Source organism: Pygoscelis adeliae, unplaced genomic scaffold (genome assembly GCF_000699105.1).
Source record: "Pygoscelis adeliae isolate BGI_AS28 unplaced genomic scaffold, ASM69910v1 Scaffold342, whole genome shotgun sequence".
NCBI classification, from domain to species: domain Eukaryota; kingdom Metazoa; phylum Chordata; class Aves; order Sphenisciformes; family Spheniscidae; genus Pygoscelis; species Pygoscelis adeliae.
In genome coordinates this window covers 130,286-157,263 of record NW_008824437.1, presented here as the reverse complement: position 1 = coordinate 157,263, position 26,978 = coordinate 130,286, and the positions used below count along the sequence as shown (strand labels likewise).

The 26,978-nt window shown below is 38.2% G+C and overlaps 1 protein-coding gene across 1 annotated transcript in view; it reads right to left on the bottom strand.

Annotated features, from left to right (window-relative positions):
• Positions 1–26,978, bottom strand: part of LOC103914317 (trafficking protein particle complex subunit 9-like) — a gene marked incomplete at its 5' end in the record, with an annotated part of 462,978 nt that overhangs the window by 308,097 nt on the left and 127,903 nt on the right. Inside the window, one exon of the mRNA XM_009320933.1 lies at positions 25,407–25,517. Within this exon, the coding sequence (XP_009319208.1) occupies positions 25,407–25,517 (111 nt within the window). The remainder of the gene's footprint in view (positions 1–25,406; positions 25,518–26,978) is intronic.

The window sequence follows — 26,978 nt, the reverse complement described above, 5'->3', positions numbered from 1 at the left end:
TAGTGTGGCCAGCAGGAGTAGGGAAGTGATCGTGCCCCTGTACTCGGCACTGGTGAGGCCGCACCTCGAATACTGTGTTCAGTTTTGGGCCCCTCACTACAAGAAGGACGTTGAGGTGCTGGAGCGTGTCCAGAGAAGGGCAACGAGGCTGGTGAAGGGTCTGGAGAACAAGTCTTCTGAGGAGCGGCTGAGGGAACTGGGGTTGTTTAGCCTGGAGAAAAGGAGGCTGAGGGGAGACCTCATCGCGCTCTACAACTACCCGAAAGGAGGTTGTAGCAAGGTGGGGGTCGGTCTCTTCTCCCAAGTAACTGGCGACAGGACGAGAGGAAATGGCCTCAAGTTGCGCCAGGGGAGGTTTAGATTGGATGTGAGGAAAAATGTCTTTACTGAAAGAGTGGTTAAACATTGGAACAGGCTGCCCAGAGAAGTGGTTGAGTCACCATCCCTGGAAGCATTTAAAAGACGTGTAGATGAGGCCCTTAGGGACATGGTTTAGTGGTCATGGTGGCGCTGGGTTGACAGTTGGACTCGATGATCTTAGAGGTCTTTTCCAACCTTAATGATTCTACGAGTCTATGATTTTAACTGAAGTACAACAGAGAATACCCTGTTGGGTTAAATTTTCTAATGTGAGGAATAGAATCCCATGTCCCTGGAATAATTCCTACAATTTCTACCATTTCAGTTTAAACATTTCCACAGTACTTCACACCCAAATAAGGATAAAGTATTAAAAATAAAAATTATTTCTACTATAACATCTTATATCTGAAATTCCTTTACATGATTCTGTATCCGTCATGCAGTTTCCACCTCTCCATCTGAATGGTCTTAAAATAATCAGAAGGTTCCAAATCAAGCAAAGCAAATACTTACTCTTTTTTAATCTTAAAAAACAAATAATAGTATTAAAATATTAAAAATCGCTTCTTCTTCTTCTTCTTCCCCCAAATCATATGTATTTTATATATTTAGTACACACGGCATACAACTAGAATCTGCGTTCTGTTGTAGAGCTTGGACAAAGCATCAGCGTCCCACCTTTACTGCTGTCACCTGACAGGAATTGAATGAGTTTAAGTAAATTCAATGACTTGAAGTAAGCAGGTTTGATAACACACTAGTAACATTGCCGTAACTACTCAGGTATGAATAACAAACAGTTGCAAAACCATTACATACTCTTTTAATGAACTTGTGCTATAGACAAACTTATAGAACTCGTACTCCATGAAAACAAATGCGTGACTGTGATTCTGTGATTCACCAACTCAGAGACCCTCAAACAAGTGCATCTGCTATGCATGACTGGAATGTGCTGAGGTTGTCGGAAGCCACATCTGGAAAACATTAGTTATCAGAATATTATATCTTGGCAGATGTTGAAGAAAACCAGGGATGCCTCCTGTTGGAAAAGCAGCTAACCAACCATTATATATTGATCACAAATATTAACTGCGCAGAACTGTGAAACAACCTGTTGCACTTGCCCATGACTGAGAACAGAGATCGAGTCATTTTCAGACTGTATGTAGGATTGCAATAACGTAAATTAGCCACATGGATGCCTCTGCTTCAGAAATGGATATGCAGAATTGATCACTCTGGTAGTCTGTAATGCTATACCTCTAAGTATTATCTCACCATCACTAAAGTAAAATGTATCTCTAATGCTTGTGGTTCCTCTATTATCCTGCCTGTAAGGCTTAGCTGTAATTTGGATGCAACAAATATCTTCTAGTAAATAAAGTAATTTTGAAAACCCGTTAACTTCTTTTGGATCCACATATTTTATTCTTGATCAGCACCTATTCAGTTTTCACGCACAGATGGATATAAGTTATTTGTAATTTTTCTTCAATAAAACAAAGTAAAATATTTTACCGCAGAAGAGGGTACAAAACAACTTAAACCAAACCCAGATTTTATTTTAACAGTACTGAGGCAGCAAAGATATCTCTTAGAATTTAAAAAGAGTTAAAACCCTAATAATCTTTGGTCTCAGAGATCAGACATCAACCACAAGCACAGCCACCATTTGAAAATTACAAATGTATTCACACTTAATAAATTAACTTTTTAGTTACGAACCTCTAATTAGTTTTTAATTACCATATACCACTAAACGAAAACTCTGAACTGAACAAGTAATTTCTGATTTTCCAACATATTTCCAACATTCCTCAAATGAAGGCTAGGAAAGGTAAGGGATACACAGGATGAAAAACTTCAAAAACCTCCAGCGTGAAAAATACAGCTGTGAATATATATATATATGTATATATGTAATCTACAAAAGAGCGAGGCACCAATCCCTGACACAGTTCACACCTGAACAGAATGGATTGAAGTGAATTGCAGAAAGCACATCAATAAAAATGGAGATGCCAATACAGATTTTGAGAAGATCTGATCATGCTGAAAATTTCCCATTAGATACTCAAAACCAGTAAGGTGGTTTTCCTAGTGTAAAGAAAACCCATGACTGAAATAGGGAAAATGACACCATGAAAGCAAAGAATCTCCTGCTTTCCTGGATCTAGGGAAAAAGACTAGGTAGATTTCACGTCCAATCTGCAACACCAACAAAACCATCTTTAAAGTGATAAAGAACAGCTCAAAGAATCTGAATATAATATTGGAACTATTTGTTATCTTTGAAAGGCAAGAAACTAAAAAAAAAATCCATCAAACAAAACAAATCCTTTTAAAAATATTTTTTAAAAGAGAGAGATTTGAAAAATAAGGGGCAAAAAGTCATTAGGCTGGACCCCAGAAGGACCAACTTTTATTGGGCACCGTATTTCCTGGATCATTCTCAGTTAAGGGAGGACTTTCAGCATCCTCATCTTACACAACTCACTCATCAGCTGCTCTGTGGAGAACCTTCCTACTCCTTTCATCATTCAGGATCGAGTCCCATCAGAAGCAGAGATAAATGCTTGGACTTCTAAAACTGCTCTTCAAAGACACGGGAGCAGAAGGCACATAGCATCTTAAAAGAATCATGTCTTAGAAAACTAGGTCCTTAACAGAAAGAGTACACATTACTACGATTCTGTTCTTTGTCAAGTTACTATATTCCTTAAAGACAAGATAACAAGTTATCTCAGGTGGAGATAAAAACTCAGAATCTTTTTTAACAAAGGTAAAACAGAAGCACAGGAAGTACTTGGTCAAAATCCTTCCCTCTGAGAGATTTTAGAGAACACTACTTTTAGTCAAGTTATTTCATAAGCAGAAAGAATAATAAAGTTTGTTTCATAAGGATTTGTGTTGACTCTTTTGTATCCTCTAACCTCAGACTTGATTTCCGCATGTTCCCTGCCAAACAACCAAAAAGCTCCAGGTGTCAAATCAAATATACATTCACTAAATTCTGCCTGTCTTTCCCAGAATAGGGGCAGTGATTTTTCTCTTTACTCGCTACCCATCAATGATTTTGACAGAACTTTTAGGAATTAAATCTATCTTTGAGACCTCTATTCCTCAATTTACTGGTGAATTCAAAACTTAGTAGTGACAGAACAGAAAAAGCAATTGCATCAAACTTCTTTTGTTAGAAAACCAGATTCAAAGAGGGAGCTTGGAAAGGTCAGGCAGAGCATTAGATTCCAGGTTCTGATAATGAAAACAAAATCACAGCGTTTAAATCATATGCGTGGCTTCACAGCACATAAAGTTAATTACCTTTTGCAGGATTTAAGCCATTTTTTGGTAAAATAATCAGATTTAATCAGAGCTAAGTCTTGAGCCTCAGGTTTTGTCAGTTTGTAAAATATTTGGGAGGTACCCAGAATCATGAATGGTCTTCCCACCACTTCGGTCCCTTGGAGAGGCCGTACTCCACTGTCCATCGAGGGGGCTTTCTCTCCGGTGGTCTGGTGCTTTTACCACATCTGGCACTTTGTAGATCAAAAACGCACTTAATCTTGAGATATCTACAGTACATCTTGGTATCATATAGCAATAATGTTTGTACAAAGACAAAAATGCATGGGACAACGTTTTCAAAAATGGAAGAGTATATTGTAAAGACCTAGTTATATACTTAACTAAAGGCCCGTCAGCCTCACCTCAGCCCCTGGCAAGGTGATAGAAAAAATCCTTGAGGAAAGCGTTTCCAAACACATGAAGGACAAGAGGACGATCAGGAGTAGTCAGCATGGATTTATGAAGGGGAAATCACGCTTGAACCACCTCATTGCCTTATACAACGAGGTGACTAGCTTGGTTGATGAGGGGAGAATAACGGATGTTTTTTCTACCTCAAATTTAGTAAAGCTTTTGACACTGTCTCACATATCATCATAGACAAGCTGACAAAGTGTGGGTTAGGTAAGTGGACAGAGAGGGGGGTTAAAAACTAGCTAAACTACTGGGCCAACAGGGTTGTGATCAGCGGCCCAAGATTCAGTTGGAAGTCAATCACCAGCAGTGTACCCCAGGGGTCACGGGGTCCAATGCTGTTTAACATCTTCATTAATGACTTGGTTGATGGGGCAGAGTGCATCATTAATAACTTTGCAGTTAATACAAAACTGGAGGAAGTGGCTGATACACCAGAGGGTTATGCTGCCGTTCAGAGGGACCTTGACAACCTTGAGAAACGGGCTGAGTGGAATCTCATGAAGTTCAACAAGAGGAAGTGCAAAGTCCTGCACCTGGGAAGGAATAACCCCAGGCATCAGTATATGCTGGGGACCAAACAGCTGGAAAGCTGAGAAGGACCTTGGTTTCCTAGTGGATAACGGGCAGTTATGTGCCCGTACTGCAAAAAAGGCCAACGGCATCCTGGGCTGAATTAGGCAGAGTGTTGCCTGCAGATCGAGGGAGGTGATCCTTCCCATCTACTCAGAATTGCTGAGGCATATCTGGAGTGCTGGGTCCAGTGCTGGGCTACCCAATACAAGATATGGACTTCATGGGGTGAGTCCAGCATGGGGCCACTAAGATGATTAAGGCACCGGAGGAGGAGCCTTTCATATGAGGAAAGGCTGAGAGAGCTGGGACCTGTTCAGCCTGGAGAAAGGAAGGCTCAGGAGGGATCTCATCAATGTGCATAAATATGTGATACGAAACGAAGACGAGGGAGCCAGACTCTTCTCAGTAGTGCCCAGTGACAGGCCAAGAGGCAGTGGACACATTAAAACACATGAAATCCAATCTGAACATGAGAAAACACTTTTTTTACTGTTGAGGACGGTCAAACACTGAAACAGGTTATCCAAAGAGGTTGTAGAATCTTCATCCATAGAGACATTCAAAAGCCGACTAGACACAATCCTGGGCACCTCTGCTAGGCAACCCTGCTTGAGTAGGGAGGTTGGACTACCTGACCTCAAAAGATCCATTCCAACCTAAATGATTCTGTGAATGATTCTGTGAAAGATTCTGTGAAAACATATTTCATTAGTATTTTTGATGGACCATTCACATCCAAACCAAAATGGACTTAAATAAATTTCCTGAGTATTTAAACCATATCTATTGTCATTAATAATACAAAGAAAAAAATTTGAATGGCTCAAGCTGTCAGGAGCTTATGATTTATATTTTAATGCATGAAGATAAAATTTAATGTCACTTTAAACAAATTAATTTTTGTTGCAGATTTTATTAAGCCATTACCCTCCATGAGTTTTCACAAACCTCTTACGGTGAGTCATTCATAAATTGGATTCGTATGGCAAGAAGACACAGAAATGTGCTAACTGCACACTTCGACACAAGAAGAACAACTCTTCACTAGGTGTTCAGTACTCCTTTCAGTTTCTAAGTCTGCTTAGTTATCTGGAATTATCTAGATCTAGGATTTAGTACAGACTGCAAAGCAGATTCTGAAAAATCACACTAAACACTTATTGTACACTACGTGAAATTCTTTTAAAATCGCGTATATGACTAACTTCCATTGAAACTTACTGTAACCTTCGACTTTTCTTCAGCACCTTCTACTTGTCAAAGATTTGGTCGGTGTTTTAGTAAAAGGTCATCTTTCCTATGGTTTCCACTCTAGGCCAGCCTTCTGCTGAGTTATCACGAATAGCTCTTCCTAAAAACCTCTCCCTCTGCAGCCAAACTCCAAGACTGCTTTATTATGCACATTCATCAAGATACTCCAACACTTACTTGGTCAAGGAAATGCAGTATTTCCAAAACTATGCTACCTGTTTGGAATCAGTCAGGATTCAATCTTGTTATTACAGATAGGTTTTTTGTTTCTGTTATTTCCCTCTCTTCTGGGGCATGGCACAAGGCACTGACTCTAGTGGTCTTAGGATGAAAGAGTCTTTTATGAAGAATAAAAATTCAGTACAATGTATTATATTCTATCACAGTATCAAAAATAATTTTTGTAGTTTCCCCAACAGTAATAAAATTAGTATCTATGTCGTATTAGATACATTCTGTATGCCTAAGTGAAAGATCTGAGAACACATTCGCTGCTGCAACTTGAATTAATATTTTCTTCTTTTTCCATAACTTTGTATTATTCCTTAATCTTTTGTAATTCCTGCAGCAGCAAGTATAAAACCTAAGTGCTGATCAGAATCACTTTCTGTCAGGGAGAACACACATACAGGAAAAAGACATCCCATTGTCAACGGATTTATAAACAAAATGAAGATATAAAATTGTTCAGAAGAACAAAAATTATAGTTAATGGTCAACACAATAGAAAAGTCAACACAAGAAGAACAACTCTTCACTAGGTGTTCAGCTAGAAACTCTTTTATGCAGCAAATGAGTATAATTTGCTATGTAAAATTTAAATGCCTCAAAATCTGGAAAAATTATAACAGCATGTGAATGCTGTTTTCATCAATCCATATTTAATTTTAGATTTCCAACAGAGCTTTGTTGTTTCCAGGACTGACCACAGGAAGAAACGATTTGTCTTTACCGATGCTGTAATTTTCTGCGTGACTGTAAATCATCATTTATGTTTCAGACCACTATTGCTGATGTATTTAAAGTAAAGACTTCTGGAAATCTTCAAGCTGCTCTTTACACATCCCAGCTCTTGGTATCACTGCATGTATATCTACCTTCAGGTAGGCAGTACATGTTCAGCTGCTGCCAGGGCAGTGAATTCAGCACTCAACAGCAATGGCTACAGCAAACCCAGAAAGGGAGATTGTGTTTCTGCTCTTGGCATTTGCCTGCTGAGGGAGAGCCAGAAAATCGCTTGCCATTTTGTCTCTCAGGCCCCAAATCACAACATACACCTCTTTTATAATATACTTAAGCACATGGATTAAAAAACATGCGAGACGGACAATGTTATTCCAGTTCACTACCTACATTAAATGACTGAAGTTTCCAAAAATGAGCAAATATCAGTTCTGAATTCTGTCCCATTCAGGCATACCAAGTGAAGAATATAGGAAAATCTAGAAAGTTCAACAGTGTGTTAGAAATTGTAGCACCAAATACATAAGAAAGAGAATGAGGTTTCCACAGAAGCACACTGAACTGGTTTCACAGCGACAATTTCATACCCCACAAAGCTCTGTTACCTTCATTTTAAATTATATGAACAGCAGTCTTACTGTAAACAAGATAGAAATCCTCTCCACCTACTTAGCATAGAGTTGCCCTCCCTCTTATCCTTCAAGCTGAAGGAGAAGAATTAGAAATGCTGAAAGCCAATGACAATCTTCCATTTTGTTTTTATGTTGAAAAAGAGGCTTCCGGTCGAAGTTATACACCAGAAAAAAACAATGCTGAATGAAACATACCCCTGCACAACCCTTGAGGAGGTATATAATTCCCAAATCTCCATTTTTTTTTTTCAACTTTCCATAGGGACCTTTCTAGCTCTTGTAGCAAATTTCCATTCCCAGACATGAATTTACAGCCCTTATAAATTCATTCTGACAAAGCATGGAAAGAAAATTAAATTGTTCTAAGAAGTTCTAGTGGACATACTCCTGGGCTTCAAAGTAACTGAATGCATTGTCCTTCATGTTTTCAGAAGTCAACTGTGAATAAACATTTCTTATGTCTTTTAGGTCTGCTGTGCCCCAAACTTAAATGCTGATCTACATCAGGACTGAAATAAATACATAAAAATGAGAAAGTTCAGTGTTTAAACGTTGTGAAGTTCTAGGAGTTTTTCTCATATGTTCGAAAAGAAAATGACTGCTGGCCGCACCTTCGGGTGAACTCTGCCGTGCAGAAATTGGCTGTGTAAAACAGTGGGTTGAATGTGCATCTATATCCTTCACCTTACTAAAAAGCGGACAATCCTCTGCCCCTTCCCTTCCTCTAATAGCATGGTTTGATTTACTCCCATCATGTTGCCGCCTTTATGGCTACATTTTGTATCTTATCATAGCTGCAATCACATTTCTTGCTGTTCAGCAGAACTGAACTATTCCTTCCACACTATCAAAAGTTACAGCGCTTGACAGCCCCTCATTCTACCTATAACTTTTCTTCTCTGCTGCTCTGTACCCATGAAATGAATACTCTGGGATTGCTCATCAAGTCACTGCTTTGCTGTCTCAGTCCTGAGCCTGAAAAATTTAACTCAAGTCAATCAAGCAATTAAATTTGCGAGTTCTTAGTCACTGGAAATGTTGTAGCAGTAATCCTCTAAAACACCTACAGGAAATTAAATTATGATATCATCAGGCTATGTATAACTTTTTAATTCAGCCTGCTGTACCAGCAGATGCCAGGTAACTTCACTCGTACTAATGCAGCACCTGTCCTAGGTGCTAATATAGCACAAGGCTAACTCTTCTTACTGTGCAATCTTCTGTTTATTAGAGACTTACTTTAAATTAGCTTTTCAGGTCTTCAGGGTATGGCTTATTTCCTTGTATCTCTGCTGGTAGTAATATCTGGTGATAAACAACATGACTAATATTTGGTAATAAACAATAGTAGAAGCCTGCATGAACCAAAACCGTGTTTCAAGAGCATCTATATTATTTCATATCAAAACATTTGAAGGACAAAACAGGTAACGTTTTAGTTACCACTGAAGGTTATAATTTAGATTTTTCTGACCAAGCACTGAAGAACAAAACGCAGAGTTTAGCTGCCAGTTTGTCCTGCCCTGTAAAGCATTTTCTCACCCACAGCCATTCTGCCAGTTCATTCCATTTAGGATCTGTAACTTAAACAGAGGAGGAGGGGATGAGTTAAAAATAGCAGCAGCAAAAAAAGCCAATTAGTAGGAATTGCCACAATAACCTTTGTCAGGATAAATTTAAGGTATAAGGCTCGGAGATAGTTACTATGGCAACCACAGGCACTTGCAAGGTACCATTAATGAGAAATGCAGTATCTGTCACACAAGGAAGTAGATGCACCAGCAGCCGACAGGCTATTTAAAGACACTGTTTTCTTCCCTGCCCCCTTTTTTTTCAAAGAGCAGCAGGAAAGTAAACTGCTACACAAGTAGCTTTAATATGTGTATTTTTGTAATTTTGTATTCTCTTTCCACTTCTTCAGTCACTGAACTGTTAAGACCTCAACATAAGCTTTATTCAAATTGAACAGGTTAGATTTAGAGACATTACCCATGATTTGTCTACTCTTTGCAACATAAATTTAGCTCAACTCGTACAAAAACTCCAAGTAGCAAAAGGTGAAACGTTTCACCTAGGTACTCAAAAAGACATAGCCACAGGACTTACGGTAAAATAATAGTTTTACTGTATTGTGAAACAAGACATTCTGAACCTAAGACAAATATTTGTAAAAAAATTTGTATAAATTCTCTTATTTGCCAATACAATGTGCAGCTGTTATCTTTATAGAATATATTTTACCAATTGGAAAATACCTGATATATGTCTGGTACTTTTTCAAAATACACACAAACAAGTATTCAATGTGAATAGCTTTAAAATATGAGGTTTCTCCTTTTTCTACACAAAATCCATTTCACTTCCATTTCTAGTTTTTACCAAAAAAAAGCCAATTTCAAACTTGGACTGTCACTGCCACCACAAGCACCCTCATTAAAGACAAGCCTGCATTAACTCATTACTGTACACACAAAACTATACAGTTCTCATCAGGACCCTAAATAACGTATTTTTCAGGACTGTGAAAAATAATAAAATACGTGCTGCTGCAACTCCTTGGTACCCCACCTGGAGTACTGCGTCCAGCTCTGGGGCCCCCAGCACAAGAAAGACGCATGGACCTGTTAGAGCTGGTCCAGAGGAGGGCCACGAAAATGGTCAGAGGGCTGGAACACCTCTGCTGTGAAGAAAGGCTGAGAGAGCTGGGGTTGTTCAGCCTGGAGGAGAGAAGGCTTCGGGGAGACCTTATTGGCGCTTATCAATATATAAAGGGAGCTTATAAGAAAGACGGAGAGAGACTTTTTACCAAGGCCTGCAGTGACAGGACAAGGGGCAATGGTTTTAAACTGAAAGAGGGTAGATTTAGGTTGGACATGAAGAAGAAATTTATTACAATGAGGGTGGTGAGGCACTGGAACAGGTGCCTAGAGAAACTGTGGATGCCCCATCATTGAAATTGTTCAAGGTCAGGTTGGACGGGACTTTGAGCAACCTGATCTAGTGGAAGATGTCCCTGCCCATGGCAGGGGGGTTGGACTAGATGACCTTTAAAGGTCCCTTCCACCCCAAACCATTCTATGGTTCTGTGATTTCAAACTACGCATGTGGATGGAAAGGTTTGTTCAATACTACCACCATTCTCAAAACCTGATCCAGCTGAAAGTGGTAATTCAACTATGCCGGAACAACAGGGATACACCTGGTTTATATGCAGCATCATGCACTGCTCCTGCCCTCACTATTAATGCGGATACAGTTCACTAAAACTTTCTCTTCACACTATCTCAAGTTTCTTCTTGATCGAGTCTGGTTTTGTTCATATCAAACTGAATCTTCATGTAGTAGAAGAATCCTATTAGAAGGATCTTCTTTATGAGCTCAGAAATTCTTATCAATAAATTATTACTCAACTGTATTTTGTTACCTTTATCAATCCCAAAGAGGCAGCTTCTCTCCTTTTAAACACTGCAAATTAAATACTAAAATCCTTCTTTAAATAATACATCTCCGAAAACCAAAGCACTCAAGAGAACACACTGCGAAAACCAAATCAATGGTAGCTTGTGACTTAAATAGGTTAAATGTGGTCTCGGCAACTTAGCGGCCAAGCTTTCGCACTGGTATTAGCAGGTGTTAGATCTCCTTGAAGCTGCGAAAGCTCTGCCAACTCATCAGGAGATGCACAACTCATTAACACCATTTTGATGTAAAAGATAGGGCTGAAAACAAAGATTCCCTGATGAAGTAACCCTGGAAGGAAACTTTGGTGATCAGTATGTATAATTTACATCTTATACCCTCATTTGTCAAAGGGAAAGGTTTTAGCTGAGATACATCCATGGCTGGGATTTTACCACACATGTTTCACAGCAATTATTAACAGAATTCATACTCCGCCATGTGTTCTGCAGAGCTGACATATATTTCAGTTTGAACTGAAAAAAAAGACAACGAATAAACACTTCAGGAAAAATACAGATGTCCTAGTAAACTGTTATAGCAGGAGTAATTTCGAGAGAAAGCTTTCCTCATGCAAGCAATGACTCAGTAGATTCTTTCCAAAACAAGATTAGTTTCTGGAGACTTATACAGCACAGAGGAAAAATTATTTTAGTTGTATTAAAGGCATGTAGCCACACAAACCACTCTATTCTGTTATACTGAGTATATCTAGTTTCGTTACATACCTGAATTTATCCAGATTACAATTTTTAATTTTGTCATGTAATTTATAATGCTTTCAGCTGATTTTAAAAATATTAAAGTGAATGTTGCTGTTCCTGCCTGTCCACTGCTTTCCCCTCTCAGTTAAAGGTCAGACCTGTGACTAGCTGATTGGCATCAGCACAATTCATGGGAAAGAAGACTCTGACAGGAAGAGGAGAATAAGCAACTGGGGAACAGAGAAATATCTTAGAGTATTTGAAGAATCCAAAAGAGCACCTGACATCAGTGAGGAAAATCTCTATTCCATCCCCAAATAGTCCAGTCTAAACAGGCTCCAACCCATTACCAGCTCCTCTCCTTAAAGCTGCACTTCAGCAGTGCAACTCCTGCATCAACTCTATGTGTGGGAATACTCCAGAAACCTTCAGGTCAGGAGTCAGGAAGAGATCTGCAGACAACAGCAAAACCTTCACCACGAAGTAAATAATTTAGTTTGTGGCGATAAGAATTGATAAACCAGTTTCCATTTAACCACCTTACCAATAGTTATACCAGACAGCAAAACTTTAATCCCATAATTGAAAGGAAAAAACCAAAAAGATACTACCAATCATCTCAAGCTATTAAACTTGAAATAGGTTTATAGTTCATTCTTTCATTTACAACGTGTGCTTGCTTTTATTTTCTTTTTCCCCCCCTCAAGTGTAACAGCAGCTACATTCCTCTCTCATATTAGGTTCACTTTTGCAAATATTTTCTTCCTAGCACTTCCTTTCAACTTAAATAGTTTCCAAGCATCACCTTCTCATTTGGTGAGATCGTACCAAAGAAGTGAAAACATCCTACTCCGCGCTGATACATCTCCTCAAAAAGATGGTTGTTTTGTATTCAACTACTATTGAGCCGTGGGCAGCATGTTCATAGATGTATTAAAACCTGCATCCAATTCCTAAGAGGTAAAAGACAGCTCTGAGCTCATCATTCACTATTTAAAGTTCAGATTCTTTCTCCACCCAAAGTGTTCATCACTTTGGATTTATTAAGACTGAAGCTCCCCTGCCAATTTATCACCTTGTCCTTCTGTAATTCCTCGCAGTCAGCTTCCCCCTTTACAGCCCAGAATTTACTATCAGGCACCTTCCCAGCCCACTGCTCGCTCCTCTTCCCACACAGTTTCCAAAGAGGCTGAGCAGCTCGGGGCCCAGCCCAGACCCCAGAAGGGCTCCAATGATGACTTGATCTCTACTACTGATTATTCACTCCTCTGTCACCTTTCTCTTAACCAATTAATAACTTTCCCTTCTTATGCCACAGCAGCTTGGATTCTTTATCAGCCTTTGGTGAGGAACTCTGCCATATGTCAATAATTATATTAATTAGATCTTCCTTACCCAGAAGCTTGTTAGCTCATTAACAGAACTTCAATGGATTTATGAGCTACAGCTTCCCTTGTTTACCCTTTCCCAATTCAGCACACTTATCCGATGCAGATGTACACCAAAAAAAAAAAAAAAGAACAAAACCTGTAATTAACCTTCTTTATTACAAGTGACCCTCTTTCCTGATGGTACTCACCTACAATTCAACATATTAAATCTGGAATTTTTCCATAATGTCAGGATCGTTCATAGCCTGAAAGCACTATATAAGACAAGGAGTAATTGAAAAAATGTATGTATGGAGGCTTTAAACACACCTACCACACTAGATAGAAATCAAAGTACTATAGGACTCAGATTCAGAGTTCCTCTCCCTCAAGTTACAGTCCTTCTGAGGGCCAGAAAATTAAACAACTCCAATGATCTTGTTTGAGAACTATTATTCTTTAAAAATCCAAAGCTAGAGCAGAATTCTTCATTTTTATTACAGCTGTCAACTGTAAGAAAACAAATAAGAAGCAGCATGTGTTTCCAAAACTGAGCAAACGTGCTTCAACTGCTGCGTTGTGGACTAAGGGCATACCAAGCTAACGTGGGTAAAGCTCTCCCTTGGGAAGATCCAGCCATCAAAAGAGCGAGCTGGAGTGGAGAAAGTGGCCTAAGAGGAAAGACTATGGAGTTAACACCACCCCATTCCCTCCCAAGATTATACACTTGTGTGGGGCAAATCATACATCACATTCAAACTTATCAGAATATTGTTTTTAGAACCTATAAAACCTTGCATTATTCCAAAGAAGGCTTCAACTTTTTGCCTATGATCGCAGTTAGTACAGTGGCATCAGGAGAAAAAAAGAAAACAAAAGACTCCACTTCAAACCAACTTCTGGAGACATCTTTATAGCTGCAAAATGAAAATGTCACAAAAAGCAGGCTTCATATACTATAGCATTTACATAACATCTTTCAGTGATCTTTTCAGATCACTGTTGTTTTAGCTTTTGTTTCCAGTTAATGAAGGAAGAAGTAAATGGATGTCAAGACTGAAGAATAAATTCAAGCTGCATGTCCTGCTTTTGGCTGGGATAGAGTTAATTTTCTCCTAGCAGCTGGTACAGTGCTGTGTTTTGGATTTAGGATGAGAGTAATGTTGATAACACACCGATGTTTTAGTTGTTGCTAAGCAGTGCTTACACTAGTCAAGGACTTTTCAGCTTCCCATGCCCTGCCAGCGAGAAGCTGGGAGGGGGCACAGCCAGGACAAGCTGACCCAAACTGGCCAAAGGCATATTCCATACCATGGGACGTCATGCTCAGTATATAAACTGGGGGGAGTTGGCTGGGGGGCAGTGACCACTGCTCGGGGACTGGCTGGGCATCAGTCAGCGGGTGGTGAGCAACTGCATTGTGCATCACTTGCTTTGTATATTCTATTATTATTGTTGTTGTTGTTATTATTTTCCTTTCCTTTTCTGTCCTATTAAACTGTCCTTATCTCAACCCATGAATTTTATTTTTTTTTCCCCTGATTCTCTCCCCCATCCCACTGAGGGGGGGCAGTGAGTGAACAGCTGTGTGGTGTTTAGCTGCCTGCCGGGTTAAACCACAACACTGCCGAAGCACTAATTTTAAATGACTGTCCTCTTTGAAGGAAAGACTCATAAACCAGCTATTTTAATTATACTTTTGATCATCTAAAATAAATTAATAGGAATTGGGTATTTTCATTTCCAACTTCAGGAAATCTACACTGTACCATCATGATCTTTTACAGAACATCAGAGAGCAGGCAGAAAGCCAAATCAGTGCAACATCGGAGTGTAACTTTAATAAATCCTTTGGCCATTAAAGCAGATGTAACTGGCAGCCACTCAAGACAATCTTCTTTCATCCCATTAATGCAGTCACCATGTCACCACAGCCACAAAACACAGCAAATGCTCCTAAATACAGAGTGCTATAGGCTAAATTAATCTATTTATCTGCAGAATCGATCAAACCAGGTGTGACCTGGAGCTGTACCTACACCTAAATGCTCACTCTTTTACTGGCAGCATGAACAAAAATGTCCTGAGATCTGTTAGGTAACATTTTCCCCAAAAATAAAGATAATGGTTAATCAGGAAATGGACTAAAACTATTCAGTTATCTTCACCATTTGAACCTACAACCTGTAAAGGTTCTACATATCCAGATACCCTTCACTCCTTATTTCCAAGTCTCCAAACACCGTATTAGAGCAATTTATCAGGAAAATAAATTCCACGGCAATTTTTCATCTGTTAGATGAACACACCAGGCACCAGGTTTTAGGTGTGAGTGAACAGAAAAAGTAACGCATCTAATTGGACCTGTGAAGGAGGATTGTGCATGCTACTCCCAAAAACACACTACTTAAGGTAATACATGAGTCTGGAGGCCAAGAGCCTTACCATAAACTGGCACATGCCATCTGTAACAGCAGAAAAATAAAGGAAGAAAGGCTAAGAAATGGAATTCATCCTCTGGAGGGAAAAAAAAAAGACAGAATAGGACAAATGTTGGGAATACTTGATTGTACTGTGTCCAGCTCTGGAGCCCTCAGCATAAGAAAGACATGGACCTGTTGGAGCGGGTCCAGAAGAGGGCCATGAAAATGATCAGGGGGGTGGAACACCTCTCCTGTGAAGAAAGGCTGAGAGAGTTGGGGTTGTTCAGCCTGGAGAAGAGAAGGCTCCGGGGAGACCTTATTGCAGCCTATCAGTACTTAAAGGGGGCTTATAAAAAAGATGGGGGCAAACTTTTTAGCAGGGCCTGTTGCGACAGGACAAGGGGGAATGGCTTTAAACTAAAGGGGGGTAGATTGAGACTAGATATAAGGAAGAAATTTTTTATGCTGAGGGTGCAGAAATGCTGGAACAGGTTGCCCAGAGAGGTGGTGGACGCCCCATCCCTGGAAACATTCAAGGTCAGGTTGGACGGGGCTCTGAGCAACCTGATGTAGTTGAAGATGTCCTTGCCCACGGCAGGGGGGTTGGACTAGATGACCTTTAGAGGTCCCTTCCAACCCAAATTATTCTATGATTCTATGATAATAAGACAGAAAAGAGTCTTAGAGTACAAAAGAAAGTGATAGAGGACCCAATTCATATGGGCACGTGCCCATAACACTGTTGGCTTTGAGAAGAAAGAGTAGTTTATCGATGTGTGGGTAGATTTTCAAATCAAAGAATATTTTAGGTTGGAAGGGACCTCTGGAAGTCATCCAGTTCAGACACCTCACTCAAAGCAGGGCTAACCTGGCAGTTGGCCACAAAGACTCATGTCTGCAGCACAGCAGCGTGCAAGTGATAGAACTTTTTGCAACCCTGCTCCCACCCAGGCACACAGCGTAGCACAGCACAGCTGCCTTCGCCTATCATGCCTTAGGCAGTGCCACATGCAGCTAGATAAGAAAGAATTATGAAATAACCTCTGCAATAACAATGTTTGCAGCCTACCTTGAATTTAGACTACAAAGCAAGTCTTACAGAAATTTGGGCCACTCCAACTATATTAGTAGACCTGCAGATGAGCACCTCCCTACTTGTCTGTGCTCATTGAGATGGCACCTCTTTTTACCTTGTGGTTGGCTATCATCATCTGACTTCATATTCCTCGGTTTCTCACTTGGACTTTACTAAAAGAAGAGAGACAGCAACAGCCTATCTCAGGTGTGCTGACCACTGAGTAGGTTCGGGACAAAACAGAAATTGTGATTAAGTTTCCATCTTACAGAAATACCGACAAACATCGGTAGAAAAAACAATGTTGATTAATACTACTTACCTTTCCCCAATGTTCAGAAAGTCCACTAGAAAAAGAATAGACAACCCCCAAATTTTCCATGGAATCATTTCTTCCTGTGAATATTGGTATTTTCTATTTAATTCTAATGAGGGGACTAATGCCCAGTGAAAGGTTGATAATGTTCACCTTCATTCTCCACTTTTTTCCACCATCCATCAATGTTGAAACATGATTTTTCTAAAACCACAATATGAATCTATTGGCTTGAATGTGTGAAGTAAGGGCAAGCACAAGACATTTCAACTATGACTTCCTTCAGGAAGCAGTATTTTTTCCCGTTTAGCTTGTTGCTCCATTGTTATCTAACAAAAGAAACATTTATGGATTTTCTTACATTCTTACTTTTTCTTCCACGTATCTTGCACAAAAATGAAAACCCAATTAAAAAGTATTAGCACTTCAGCCAATTTTTTAATAGGCCTGCACTTTGTCAAATGCTTCCACAAATGTGCCTAGCATCCAAAAATTTCAATAAATAAATAATTTTTCCAAGTATTGAAGAAATGAAGGAAGGAAAAACTCTGGTTTCTTCTATGGGGGAAAAAAAAGCTCTTTTTTAAATAATTTCTAAATCTGAATTCTGAAATCATTATTCCGACATTTTCAAGAGAGAGCTTTTGAACCCTGCACTTCCTACAACCTGTGATCTAGTTATAATTTAAGAGGAAAATGAAGATGACTATTTTGGATTTTGAGTGATTTATAGATCATCTAAAACTAGGATAGCAAATTCGTACTATATCTGTGTAATATTTTGTAAAAGGGCCAACCTATCTAGCCATGTTTATGCTGTACCCTATTAAACTTAATAAATCCTGTCAGAGACAAACTTCGCCTGCACTCACAAACCTCCTGTTTCCCTAGCTGTACACACAAAATATTAGAAATAGTGCAAACTGGGTCTCCTGAGGTCAAGTCAATGTTCAAAGAGGTCAGAAAAATTGCCATGCAGGCTAGATCCAGTGAGTTAGCCACCCCCAATTTAGAAAAACAGTCGAATTGCTTAGACCTACTTTTGAAGAAGTGGGAAGAAGAGAAAGATCGTCTGAGAAGTCATATAATACCAAACAAGTTGCCTACCCAGTGTAGCATCCTCCAATTCATATAAGCAATACATTGAGTCTTTCAAATGAAGCTGGGGGAGAGGAGAAACACCTTACACAGACAAACCTGAGAGAAGGGGAAGTCTCCATACCAGCAATTAGAGAAGGAAGGTTTATCTGTGTTCCAAATATGTGTGTTTTTGACAGAAACAGAAATGCTAAATTCAAATGCAAATCATAGGAAAGAGATTCTCTTGCACATTGCCTATAGAAATACACCATAACTATATCTTCAGAACAAAAGGATGAGATTGTACTGGGGAGGGAACGGAGGGAGGAACAGGCATCTACTCACATATTTGTTGCTGTAAAACCTACAAGGGCATTTGTTTACCCGTCATCAGTTACAGGGACAGAACACTGGAAAAGGTCTCCTCTTGGAAAGTGCGGCAATTGCAGGCAGGTCTTTAGCAATTCTGCTGAGGACACCTTAGAAGCAGCCAGGTTCTTTGCCTCCGCTTCTCTGTGAGGGAGATTGCTGAACAATCTGATGATGTCTGAGGCCTGGAAATCTCTTCATTTCTAGCCATTTTCACAGACAGCTCAAAGCTCAATTTTTCTTGGTGTCCTCACCTCCCATAACCTTTAAAAGAGAGCCCTTCTCTGCCCCCGACTTCATAGAATACGTTAATAATCCCTTTTAAATTTTACTGCGCTTATCAAACCGAAGTCAATGTCTATGTTACTTTCATCAGTTATCTGCATCTTCTACCATTTGATCTCCTTTTTCTTGTATACATGTGACCAGAACTGAATGTCATAATTCTCACTTATTATTCCCTATTTCTATTTGCCTGTTCTCAGATCACATTTGGTTTTTTGCAGTACACTCGCACTGAGGACTCACAACCACCCAGCAATCACCCATCATGCCTTTGCACCTTACCAAAGAATCAGAATCACAGAAGAGCCAAGGTTGGAAGAGACCTGAAAAGAGCACCTGGACTGACTTTGCATGGGAAGCACGCCCCATTTCAGCGCAGGAATTCCTTGAGTGCTTTAACTATAAAGCAGTCCAAAACTGAAATTTCTCTCTATTATTCCTTCTATTGCTCTTTATTTTTTTATTATTATGTTTATTATTTTCTCAGCCTATAATTTTTGCAGATTCTTCCTGTAACATCTCCAATTTTTGCAAAGTGCTTAGAAATAAATATAACTATTAGAACTGGATCATACTGTGGATCTGACCAGTGCTAGATAAATCACCCTTTCCTACCCAAACAAACATGTCTTTTCCAATTTCTTTGTTGAAAATAACTAATTATTCACTCAAAATTATGTACTATATTTAAAGATTGATTTGGCTATTAGTAAAAAAAGGCAAGCCTTAAAAAAATTAAATGTGTATTTAACAGATGTCAAGTAAAAGACAAAATAAAAATGATTACCCTGAAAACAGCAGGTGATTTTTATGTTTTAGTTAATACAACCTTTGATATTTTTTTAATTTGACTTGAAGGTATCTCAGAAACTTCCAGCTTGCCATGGATTTAAGACGAAGACCCAGGGAAATTGCTGTGATATTTTATTTTCTCTCGATGACAGCATGCAAAGCCTTAGTCATAGCAGCTTTGTCTTTAAAACATAAACTGTAACAGCAATGTAAGGAAAAAATCATTAATCTCTCATACAGACAACATACCCTGTCATAAACAAAAGCACAAATTAAACACTCACTTGGCAGCTACAAGAAATAACAATCATGATTTACTTACACATGGACAATAAATTTATTAAGGGAACTTATGGCTTAAAAAGGGGCAGAATTTTTAATTCTCATGCCCTTTGGAAGAGGGCTTCTTTCAAAATGTTTTCAATGTGTATGTCCATTGTTAACTAATACTGCAGAAATTCCTGTATACCACATCACAGACTTCACAGCTCAATTAATCAACACATTTAAATAAAATAATTAAGCAGTAGTCAATGGCCCTCATTAATAGTATGCACACAAAGGACTTTTAAAAAATTCTTTACTTTCCGTGGATGAAAGAAACACCACACTAGGTGATGAGAGGTATAAAAATGAAAATAATAATGTTTCTTTAATTATTCTTGACTCATTAGAATTTAACAAAAAAAGTATTTAAAAATAGGTGAAGTCAATACACACAAAAGTTCACTTATCAAAACTGAGAAAAATAGCTATACTTCTGCTGACTTTGTAAAAAAAAAAACAAAAACCAACAAAACTTACAATAGTGGATATGTATAAGTAAACTCATTCATGTAACCCTATAACCCTGCTAAAAGGTAGGAACTGCCGACCCAGCAAGAAGCTTGGCACTTCTTAACTTCTGAGTGTTGACTTTGCTACTGTAGGATCTCTTTAGCCTATTTCTTCTTATGCAACTCCCAATTAAAAAACAAAATAAAAATTCCATCATGTTATTTCACATCAGCATTCACATGGATCACCAGTACTTGTCACAACTTGTCAATTTTGCACGAAAGCCTCTGTCATTTGAATTACCAATAAAAGGATTTCCTCATTTATGATGGCCTGTACCAGTGATACACCTATTCAGAAGCTGCAGGGCTACTTACTCTTCTCAAGGAACTACAACTCTCAAAAAATTCTAGATTTCATTCCAGCGTCTAGTGGAGAAGATAGCCTCTCTGGTTGATATCATCAGGCAGATGCCTGAATGATTAGAGATCCTTCACAGCTCCTCCATGACTGACACCATTTGACCCTTTTTCTCCAGCTTGTTCTTACCCAGGGCCTGTTTGCTCTTCATTTCTTAACTCCTCACTCCAGCCCTACTCCTGCGCAGTCCTAAGCTTTGATCCCTACAGTCCTCACACAAAGGCCAAGCCAGTCTGAAAACTCTAATGCCTAAAAGTGTTAATTCTACAGCCACCAACTGCGGAGCCTCATATACATGGAAGACTTTAACAACTCAGTTGTGTTGCACTACAAGGATAGATGAAAGGATTGATCTACTCAGACCATCACCATGATAAATCTTCCACTGACGATGATGTCTGCCGTTCCCGAATGCCAGACACACTGTGCACAGAATAGAAATGTAAAGGCAGTGCAGGGTATGTTGTACAAAATGAGATATCCTGGGGCACATAATGACATAACAACCATTACCATAAATTATGAAGTGATTTACGCATAAATGAGAGTTGTCATGAAATTTAATTTTAATGGTTTGATAATCAAGTAAGAAACACAATAATTACCATACCTAAGTTTTTCAATAAATTAAAATCACTGCTAGTGGCAGCACTTTTTTGTTAACATACATAATACAATTCCCCTCCCAGAGCTGTCTGCTATATTCTTCCGTTTCAGAACTACCTGTTGAATGCCTCAGCACGTGATGAACAAGTTCAGTTTTACTGCTGACTGCAGTCAAAACATTTCTACATACATAGCAAAGCCCCTTCAACAGTGGGCAACTGACTACTTCAGGAAACAGCTTTGCAGACGGGAGGCTCTGCTAGTCCAGCAAAATATCCAAAGGCTGAACTTTCCAATAGCATGTATCGGAGAACTTGTTTCCCCCATCATCACGTGATGTTCGACTGGATAGATTAACAAAACATGCCAACACTACGGTGTGGTATATCAAACATATTTTTTATTAACTGAAGATGTTAATAAAAACATCACTCAGCATCCCTCACTGCAGCCAGAACTTCAGTAGAGTAACTTGTCTGACAACTTTTTGCCGGGACACCAGTTGTCCAATGTATTTCCCTGTGTATATTAAAGCTTAAAAAACCTCTTGCAGACGTAAAGCAGCAAAAAATAATTTGATTTTGAATCTAGCTTTGTAATGAAACATAATGATATTTTCAGGATTTCATCAAAGGACCCTCCAAAACCCTTGCCCCTCTCTTCTTCAACATGCTACCTCACAGGAGAAGGAGGGCAAATTTCCTTTCTTTTCCTTCTCTCCCCCAAATGAGTCTTAGTTCTCTCCTCACCAGCACGATCTTCTGAGAACAAAAGGCCTCAAAGTAAAATATATCACTAATTGTCCCAAAATGGGACACAAAGGAACATTTCAAATCCTATGGAAACGAAAAAGGGGAGTATGAAGATCACTAAGTAACATCCTGGGATACAGGAAAAAAATGAAAGGCTGATCCTTTCCATTTGTGTGTCCACAGAAAATATAATTATGAAAGACAGAAAAATGAGTGAACAAAATAATCACTGAGCCGAAATTATCATTTACTACAAAACAATGGGGAGCAAAGCATGTACTCCTCTGTCCTAGAATAGAGGGAAAAGAGTGCCACCTCTCAGAAGCACCACTTACCTACATATCCGAGAACAGTTACAATGTACACACTAAATATTCCCAATCAATGGCTGAAAAATTACAGTAAATTGTAAGCTTAAGGTTTTCTGAAAGCTAAAACAAGAATCTTTACTGGTCAGCAGAATAATCTTACTGTACAAAAAGGCACATATTTTCCAGGTAGTATTTTAATGGCCTAAAGGATGTCACTTTTCCTTAATAGTATAATACCATTTTTTCATCCCGCATGCAGTGTTATTGTAACAGCTATTATTTCCCTACCTCTAGGTTAAATGAAGCAAACTTCACTTCAGACCTTAAAGTAAAAGGGGTGCGTAATATTCTATGCATTTGATCCATTTTACATAAACACAAATAAGCCAGAGAACAGGAGGGGGCTGGAATGCACCAAATAATATGGATACCGTAAGATGGACACCAGGGACTGCCCTGCATGCACTCAGCAAGATTTGGCAGGGCCAGTACTGATCTGCTGCTGATCCCAGACTTTTTCTGGCATTTCTGCTTCCACCTCCTACACCCTCCCCATATCCAGCTTCACAGTCAATTGTGGACCTTAGTTATAAATCAAATATGTTACAGAGAGTGCTTTAATAAGTGTAGTATCCAGAGCCTTCCATCACCATTCTTCATTTTACATAAAAGCAATGGAAGAATCCCCTGCAAATTCCCTCTCACCAAGCAGAGGAGGGAAAAACATATTCTACAGCAAGGGCTCCATAACATAGAAAAGAGAAGCAACACATCAGAGACTTCCAAGTTATTTTACTTTCTAAACATACAAAGTGGGAAGCAAAGAGGCAAGCAGTAAGCAGGATGCAGCATTATCCTTCTTTGTAGGTCTGTAGGCAGAGAATACGAAAACACTTAGTGTCTCCAGCAATAAGAACAGGAACGAAGAAAACAATTTCCTGCTATTTACACTTTGTCAGGACAGGAGATTTCAAAATGATGGTGAGGAATGGAGAGAGAGTAAATTACAAAAGGAAGCAAGAGTGACCAAAGCTGGCAAAAAAGTTGTAATTTAAATAAAAGTGGAATGAGGAAAACATTAAGAATGAGGACGGAATCAAGAAGGTACAGGGAAGGGGAAAAAAACCCAAACTTGACTGAAGAGCCTCTCTTTAAATATTAATCAGATATTAACAAAAAAATCAATGTCCGAAGATAAGAAAGAATTATAAAAGGAGAATCTAACATTAAGCTTTGTTGAAAAACACTGTCTATCTGGACTGAAAACACTTGGTTCAAATGCAAACTCCTGAGAACGGTTGTCCTATGTTAAAAAAGAAGAGCTACAACCATTGACAATTGCTCCAAAAAAGGGGGAAGATTTCTGATTTTTTCTTTTTTTTTCGTGTAAGATTAACAAAAGCACTTTGCTAGGAGGAGTATGCTAATTTTAAGGTGCAGTGTATGTTCCACCTAAGTTTCTGCAGCAGATCCATCAGAATAAAAATTAAAACTCTAAGCAACATCAGAGCTATATACACATTGTTACAATTAAAAGCACTCATCATTCAAGAAATAGATAATAAATGAGTTTAGAACTGATAGCAAACTCAGTGCAACTTCTAACCAAGGGTAAAACAATAAAATATTTTGTAGTAAGAATAAAAATCACTGTCCTTGAAAGGTTTAAATACTTGCAAAAAATACACAATCTGCCTTGACAAATGACTGTTTCAAAAGACTTATTGAAAGGGTTTATATCCATTACAATATAACGATTTAAGGATATTTAAACTTAAATTATTAAATCCATAGGAAAATAAAAGTAATTCAATCAAGGAGATGCAAAGTAATTTTATCACCTTATTTATAGCATTATTTCTATTTGTTACATATTGTCCCAAAAGTTGGGAGTGAAAAATTTCAAGGAGTTTACCAACTACAAAAATGATGGGAGAGAGCAATAGCAAGAGACATAAAAACAGAATTACAAAACAGTACGGATAAGAACATTAACATTTTGGTGAGTATTTAGACTGCTTTTAGAAAAAGAAAATAACCCAGTTCTTTCTAAATAAAAGGAACAAGCACTGTATGTTACTGATATTTTTGTCCATTCCTTGATAAAGTAAAATTGAGAAAATTCAGCCTTGGTTTGAGTCAATGCATTGTCTCATAGTTGTGCTTTCGGAGTCACTAAGGCAAAAAACCATTCCAAACTTACTGCTATTGTAACATATTCTATACTTCTTTTTGACAGTTGCATGCCTTGCAATTGATGTGTTTTTACTTTGAACTTATATTCAGACTGAGATTTGAAGACATTAAAGTATCTCTCTTTAAATAAGTTTATCAATTTCATGATTTAAGACTGCAGCACAGCTCTCCCAAAGAAGAGAACTGTGCAGATAGCCCATGACCAAATGGAAACATTTCCTTTTCCACAGTTCCATCTTTTTAAGATTAAAATAGTGTCATCTAGATGTAATGATCATCTGAAGGAGATAAACCAAGCAACCTAGGGTACAGCCAGCAGTAGGAATCCTAGGTAGATATATTACGGCAAATAATGGTTATAGTTTGCTACAAAATGATCTTTACATCACCACAGTAGGGTTGTAAGAACCAATACACATAATAGCCTACTTAATCTCGAATATTTTTTCCACAGAGATTGTGATTGCTTTTTCTTCAATTCTATTTTTCTTTCCTACAGTTTTCTTCCTACGAAAACTGATGAAATGGCTGGGGAACTACATAAAGAAAAGACTATTTAAAACTGGGAAAGGATAATGAACTAGTGAGAAAAGGTCTTAACATCAGAACTACGTTCAGAGCGCATGAAAATTATATTAAAACATTCTACAAAAATGAGTCAATGCTATATCCATCTGTACACCTCAGAACCAACTATTTTGTATTTTGTTATTTTCAGTACTACTAGATTCATAGCCAAAATAAATTCACACGAAATATTGCTAGACCACAGTGACGCACCTTAAAGAAAGTAAAACTTACATTCTTTGACACTTGTACAATGTTTAAAAAGAAATATAGGCCCCAAATATCATCAATTGCATAGAAATAAATAAATAATAGGGTTAAAAACACAGCCCTTTTAATACTGAAAGCACTTACCGCTGACATTCCCCAGCATGCAGAATTAAATCTTCGTTATTCCTAGCACTGATGGTCAACTCATGTTCTGTAGAATTGAAGACATCAAGAAGTAGATGGCATTGCCGGGTGCTGTTCAGATGGGGGAAAAAAGAATAGCACAATTTCAGTAACACACCACAGAATTATTAGACATATATCAGAATTAATATTATACATAAATATAAACATATATGCATAAATATAAGTATACATACATCCACATACATATGTTTTATACCCTACTCCAATTATAAGAGTATCTTACTCTTTTACTAGAAATAACTTTTGTTTTTTAATAACTGGAAATTAATTTTTTTTTACTTAAACTAGACAGAAGCATATATCCTAAAGAGAAGTTGTTCCATGGCAATTACAACCTGCCCAATATTAAGCCCTATAGCTTTTGATCACTTGTATATATTCTTACTCTGCAGCTTTCAGTTTCACTTCTATGGAAAAAGCCACAGATTTTTTTCAGTTCTTTGAGCATTCACATGAAACAGTTTTATTATTTCAAATTACCTTGACATTGTCTTTTTAAGAAACAAATTTACAAGTGAAAATTTAAATCCTTGCCCAGTGTCAGGGAGCAATTCCATTTACTACGATAGCTGGTTTGTCTACAGACCAAAGCAGGCTGGCAATGAGAGTGCTTTTCCATTATACCAACTACTCTGAGAGAGACAACTCTGTCCCTTCTGTAAGCAAGGCATAGGCAGCTCTCACAGAAAACCTTATATTTGTCAGCTGCTATCCTTCAAATCCAAATTTCCCTAGAAGCATCCAGTATAAATACACCAACCACATTTCTGGTAACCTCAGGAAATAATACTGACAAAGCTACAGAGAAGAAACTTGTAAATTGTAGATTTTAATTGTAAATTAAAAAAATTTTAATTGTAAATTTTTATTATTTATAAACTTTTCTTCCTTGTGAAACTAAGCACAAATAGCAGTATTGAGTGATTATAATGTAATACACATGGAAAAATATCAGAACCAGATACCAAAATGCCAAATACAATCATACAGCTGCAATAATGCATCAGTCTATTCTGAAATTCAAAACTTCCTAAGAAGCTACTTAACAACAGAGAAATATCCCAGCCTTAAGCATCACTACCATTTAGCTTTAGCTATTAATGACTTTGAAGTTTAAATGCACATACAACAAAATGAGGTGACTTATTGTGAATTACAGTATAAAGTAGTATATCCATCGTACAAAGATTATGGATCATCTCATCGCATATAATTGCTATCAGAATCAATAAGAAGGGAAAAGTAACTTGTATTCAATGTCAGAAGTAAAACCGATCAGCAGCATTAATTAGAGAGAGAGTACACATGAAACCAGAAGCTCCCCAAAAGGGAAGAGAGAGGAATGTCGGTGAGAGTTGTCAGAGCCATCCTTCAAACAATACGCATATTCAAACTGAGTCAGACACAGTTGTGTGTCTCAGGCAACCAAGTATATTTATCCTATTGCATAATAATTTACAATTAAACTCAAATGCCAGCCATTCCAAAGGCAATTAAACACGAGAGGTG